Consider the following 5889-nt stretch of genomic DNA (forward strand, 5'->3'; position numbering starts at 1 on the left):
GCAAAAATGAAAATATCAACAGCTGTGCGAAATTAGTAACAGTAACATGACAGCTGCTGCTCATTGCGCACACTCGTAACTCCTTGGACTTGGCCGCGCGTGTTCCCGGCGATTAATTGCTCCTACATGATTTGATATCAGCGTTTGAAATGGTATTCTCTGAAGCGTTTCTTCTGCAGAGGATGAGTATTAAAATATTCTCGAAATAATTGAGTACTCCATACTACAGTATATTAATTCAGCATATATGAATACAGATGTACTAGCTGGTGAGAAAGATACGGTGCTGGCAGATAGTAGTTGTTCACATTCCAAATCTGACCTCTGCGCTAGCTGGCCAGAACAAGTTTGCACAATCTTTGCAACAAAGAGGAAACATAAAACCAAGGATCAAATTGCAATAGTAGCGATAAATTTAGTTGATAAGTCGTTGTACCAGTGCAATAGTTTAGCATCTTCTTTGGCAAACAAAGATTTTACTATCTAGTTAAATCATACCACACAAAGTATGAAAAAAAGAAGCAAATACACAATGTGGTAAAAACGGACAACCAAATAGCAAAGTATATAAAATGCTTCAACCAAGTAGGATTACCATGATCCAGCTCCGCATGAAATCGTAGACTACAACATTTCAGCTCTCTACGTCCATAAATATCTCAAGAACATCACCCTCCACAAAAAAGAAAAAAAACATTGTGTAACCATCTACCATCGCCCTCTAAGGAAGAAGCAATGTGTGGTCATCTACTGGGCCAAACACCATCAAACCGATTTAGCATTGACCATATGTCAATCAATTTTGATAACGCTGAAAGTAACATAAATAATAAACACAAACGGAGAATAAGACACAAAGTTTACCGTTTCTTTACAGATTCCGTGGTATTCCGAGCATCCATCGTTTAGCTAAGTTCCAAATTGATCCTCGACATGTATCTTTCCTGGCCTCTAATTTATGTATTCTTAATTCGTTTACTAGTTAGTGTGCACATGTAACGTACATCTAGAATTTCTAGATACGAGTCGCAATGTTAGCCTTCGTTGTTCACTCTTCACCATATGTGACATTACCGTCTTGTCCATTCTCTTTTCTACCCCCTTTATTCTTACTTTGCATTTGCTACCACCACCTCTATCGTTCTTATTGAACCAGCAACTGCAACACCATCATTAACCCTAGCTTCATTTGAGTGGTTCATGTCATCGATGAAATTAATCTTTGGCACAATAGTTGTGACAACATTCAAGACATCAGTGCACCACTTCCACATATTCTTAGCCCTAACTAAATCCATGAAAACTTACTGCATCAACTTGGCACATCATGCGCCTCGGCTCTAATATCATATGAAACATTAGCGCACGACTAAGTAGCACACCAGACGACGCGGAGCGCATTGCGTCCAACCATGCTTCAAAGCGTCCGCGCCAAATATTTTCCTTTTTCTTTGGCTATGTATGTAGCACATCGGACGACGCGGAACACATTGCGTCGTAGATCCATCACGTTCGCGCCAAATATTTCCCTTTTTTCATTTGACTATGTAGCACATCAGATGACGACGCGGAGCACATTGCTTCGCAGATCAACCACTCTCTAAAGCGTCCGCGCCAAATATTTTCCATTTTTCTCTTGTTTGGCAAGTGTACAATTGTAAGTTTGATGATGCTCACCCATAGCATTTGAAACAAGAAAAAAAAAGGAGTGGAAAGTAAAATTCAAAATCCAGATAATCCTTTCCTTTGGAGTCGCATTCTTCTTTGTTGTCTCTTGAGCCCCACCCTTCTCTCATCATCAAAAGAAAAGAAACGAACACGAAACGCCATACGCCACCAAACGCACCACCGCCGATTTTTCCCCCAAATCGAAACACACACAGAACAAAGAGACGGCGCCGCGATAACCCTCTCGCCGGGTCGCCGCCGTCATGGAGGACGACGACCACGACTGCGACCCCGACTTGGCCGCCGTAGCGGGCGCAGGCCCGTGTCCCTGCTGCTCCTCGTCGTCCGCGGCGGTCACGTGGCGGCGGTCCGTGAAGCGGAAGCTGGACGAGGAGAAGCGGGCCGGGGACGAGGAGGAGGGGGCGACGGGGCTGGCGCGGATTGAGGCGGAGGACGAGACCGCGGCTCTGCGGGAGGCTTTGGGGGCGGCGCAGGACACCGTGGCGGCGCTGCAGGGCGAGGTGGAGGAGGAGCGCCTCGCGGCGGCCAGCGCCGCCAGCGAGGCCATGGCCATGATGCTCCGCCTGCAGCGCGAGAAGGCCGAGGTCCAGATGGAGCTCCGCCAGTTCCGCCGCTTCGCCGACGAGAAGATGGCCCTCGACGCCGCCGAGATCGACCACCTCCGCGCCCTCATCGCCCGCCGCGCGCGCCACCTCGCGCGCGTCCGCTCCAGGCTCCGCGCCTACCAGCAGACCTGCCTCCGCCTCGGCATCCCGCTCGCCGACGGCGACGAGGTCGAGGAGCAGGGCCATGAGGACCACGAGGACGGCGGTTTCCTCGAGGGCGAGGACGGCGACTATTACCCCGAGCTCCGCTGCTACAACGGGGAGTACTACTACGACGACGGGCAGGGGGAGAGCGACGAGGATGCGGTGGTCGTGGATCTGGAGCACCGGATCTGCCTCCTCGAGCACGACGAAGATAGCCACTCCCTGGAGGAAGAGGAAGGCGCCCACCTGTATGCAGATGAGGCATTGCCGGAGTCAGACGCGCAGGAAACGAGCAGGCTTAGCGCCGACCACGTGTTATTACCTGATGAGAAGACTGAGGACCACCTCGACATTCATGGTGAGGAGTTGCCAGAGTCTCCAGTTGCTGGGTATGGAAGTGATAGTGATGATGTTGGCAGTGGTAGCGACAGGGTCTACATGATTGACAAGGTGCATCAAGGTGCCGCAGCTCCTGCCGCCAGGGTCCTGGAGGAGTACGAGGATGAGATGGTAGAGCCAGACATTAAGAAGCTATACATGAGACTGGAGGCACTGGAGGCCGACCGAGAATCGATGCGGCAAGCGCTGGTGGGAATGCGCACTGAGAAGGCTCAGCTTATGCTTCTCCGTGAGATCGCGCAGCAGCTAGCCAAAGATGCCGCTCCAGGTGGCCCTGGTGTTGGGTCTGTTCCAGCCGTGCACCATTTGCGCGGGAAGCAAGCTTTGGGGGTTGCAGATAGGAGGGATAGGGAGGACAAGAAGACAGCAGTTGTTAGGACATACTCATCGGCTGTGTTGTTTAAGGTATGATGATCCTTTGTCCTTATTAGACTTGCGTCGCCATTTAATGCATGCCCCAGTTGTTACCTTTACAAATTGTTACAGAATTAGCCGATTCATCAAAATTGCGTATTAGACTTTGCTTTAGTCTGATAGTTTCAAGTATTAGTTAATTTATAAAATTGAAGTAAGCGGTTCTTTCTAAATTTGATGCAGAGCGTCTGTGCAGATGCGTTGATTAAGTAAAGCAACATCTGAACACGAAACATTATGCACTCCCTCTTATCCATAATAAGTGTCGGGGTCTTAGTTCAAATTTGTACTACTCCCTTAGTAAAATCCCAACGCTTTTTATGGATCGGAGGGAGTATCATTAATCTTGCTTAGGTTCTGCGATATAAGCTTGGAATCATAGCTGTTAATTTTTTCCTGCGTAATTTGTTGCTATTAATGTCCTGTATCAGCCCTGGTTCTAGCTGATTTGGTACTGTCCTGTCTGAGACCTTGTTCTAGTTAATTTCAGTAGAGACTAAATATAGCAAATTCAGAGTTTTGGCAGTTGCTTAATTCTGCTGACTAGTCACTGATTAATGTGTGCACCTGTTTTAAAGTTTCAAATTAGTGCAAAGCGGAAATAGGATAGGACATACCAGTATAGAACCTTTGGATAAGTGAATGCTTATCCATGGAACTAAGTTTTTTTATATCTCTTCTTATATAGTCCATATGCCCCTATTTACATGGTGCTTTTGTATTTTGTTATTGAACTTTGACCATCAATTTGACTGATAATGTGTGAGTTATGTGTCACAAAAATCATATCAATGGAATGTTTTTTTGAATAAAAAATCGATGATACTATTTTTTTTTATCATGTAACCCACATTTTGTTTGTCAAGTTGATGCCCAAAGTTGAACCTCGAAATACTTTGGCGCCGCCATGTAAATGGGGGAACAGTAACCTCCAAATCCATGTTCCTGCATGTTTGCCGGTTCCTTAGGTTGCTTGGTGTGCTGTCCTAGCATATATGAACTTCTGTGGTAAGGCGGCAGTGGCGGTGCTAGGCCTACAACCTGTGATGTCAACCCGTTAATACTCTTCCTAACTGTATCGTTTCTTTGTGAATATAAAAAGAATTCAAGAGAGCTTTAGACAATTTATATGTCAATTGACATCACAAGTAGTGTTCAGAGCCGCCAGTGGAAGGTGTTGGTGCGATGAAAGTCCCGCTGGGAATGGTGGATTGGTGGTGGTGGTCACATAGAAAGCCATGAGACTACCCTAGTTGTGTTGTGCCAATTGCCATCTGATCCCCTATGCAAATGCTTACACCTTCCATGTGCCATCAGCAATTGCTACAGCATGGCAGTGCGCATTGAATGGGCAGTGGTGACAGCGCTGGATGTCACGGAGAAGGGGGCAACGTGAACTGACAGCATAATTTGTTTCAACCGATATCCATCCCAAGTCCTAGCTGTTTTTGTTGATGTCCTGTCTTAGTGCTCATTCTAGTTAATTGATTAATGACACCAAATATAGCAACTTCTGAATATTTGTGTGCAATTGTTTCCAAGTCGTGCGTCAGTATGAAGCCAAAAAAGTATAATATTGTAGAATCTTTGACAAAGTGAAGTGTTGTCTATGAGATTTGTTTTGTTGTTGTGCAGCTGCATGTGTGTGCCTTCGTATTTCACCAACTGTGGTTATTTTCTATTTTAGTTGCATTGCTATTTTGCACCTTGATATGAATGCGCCTTGTTGTGATCCTTGTGGAGTCCACCGTGTACTTACTGTATTTCCACTGTTCTTGAGCACAATAATGTAGCAGGTTCTTTGCCCTACATTAACTGATTGATATCATCTTGTGCAGTGGGTCGTCACTTTATTTTGCTCTCAGAAAAACAAGCCATCACAAAGCAGGTACAAGAGTCTTCCCTGGGAATTTAGTTGATGATACATGTTTGTTTTATCCATAAAGCATATGCTGATATTGACTGCTTATCTTCTTTGCTGATAGGTATACATTTGGCTTATCAAGTAACAATGTTGGTTTGCTCCTACTCCTGGACAAGTGCCCCCGGGTTCAGAAAACTCTGATGAGAAGAAAGTAAAAAACCCTCTGAAACTGCTGCTGCTGTAAATAACATAGTTCTCGGTTGGGAAGTCTGCATCAAATTGCATTTTCTTATTTGGAGGTCGGGCGGAGCCAGTGTTGTTTTAATTCTTTAGTTGTTGATTTCGCTTTGACCCCAGCGGGGATGAAATTCCTTATGCTATGATGGTCCAGCATTGTTAATGCGGGGTTTTTTGTGACGCTTTTGCTTATTTCTCACCAGCAAAAGCTGTATGGATGTATAGTGCGCTTGTGACACGTGGTGTTTGTTGGCTGTTGTTCTTGCTTCAGGTTTGATGACTGATGAGATAATATCGAGGAAGTTAACCGCACATTTGTGCAAGTGGTATCTGATGTGTTCCTTTTTGCCAGTATAGAATATGTTTAGTGCTGAATCCGTGAATCTGTGTTATCTTGCAATTGGGTTGATGGTATATTTTGTCATTGATCGACAGGCCTAGAAAGGCATGCTTTGACTGATCATCTCTTTTCGCCAAGAAACTTACAATTCTGTCAGTTAACAGTACCCTAGCTTCAGATTCAGAGCATTTGTTTTG

General features: G+C 45.6%; 1 protein-coding gene across 1 annotated transcript; it reads left to right on the forward strand.

Moving 5' to 3' along the window:
• The first annotated feature begins 1866 nt into the window (after positions 1–1866).
• Positions 1867–5681, forward strand: LOC124703908 (myosin-binding protein 7-like). The gene is made up of 3 exons (XM_047236146.1): positions 1867–3242; positions 5090–5139; positions 5237–5681. Exons 1-3 carry the CDS (start codon positions 1932–1934, stop codon positions 5328–5330), a joined length of 1455 nt encoding a protein of 484 aa, XP_047092102.1. The 5' UTR covers positions 1867–1931; the 3' UTR covers positions 5331–5681.
• The last annotated feature ends 208 nt before the right edge of the window (positions 5682–5889 follow it).

The sequence above is a fragment of the Lolium rigidum genome, chromosome 3 (genome assembly GCF_022539505.1).
Source record: "Lolium rigidum isolate FL_2022 chromosome 3, APGP_CSIRO_Lrig_0.1, whole genome shotgun sequence".
In the NCBI taxonomy this organism is placed as follows: domain Eukaryota; kingdom Viridiplantae; phylum Streptophyta; class Magnoliopsida; order Poales; family Poaceae; genus Lolium; species Lolium rigidum.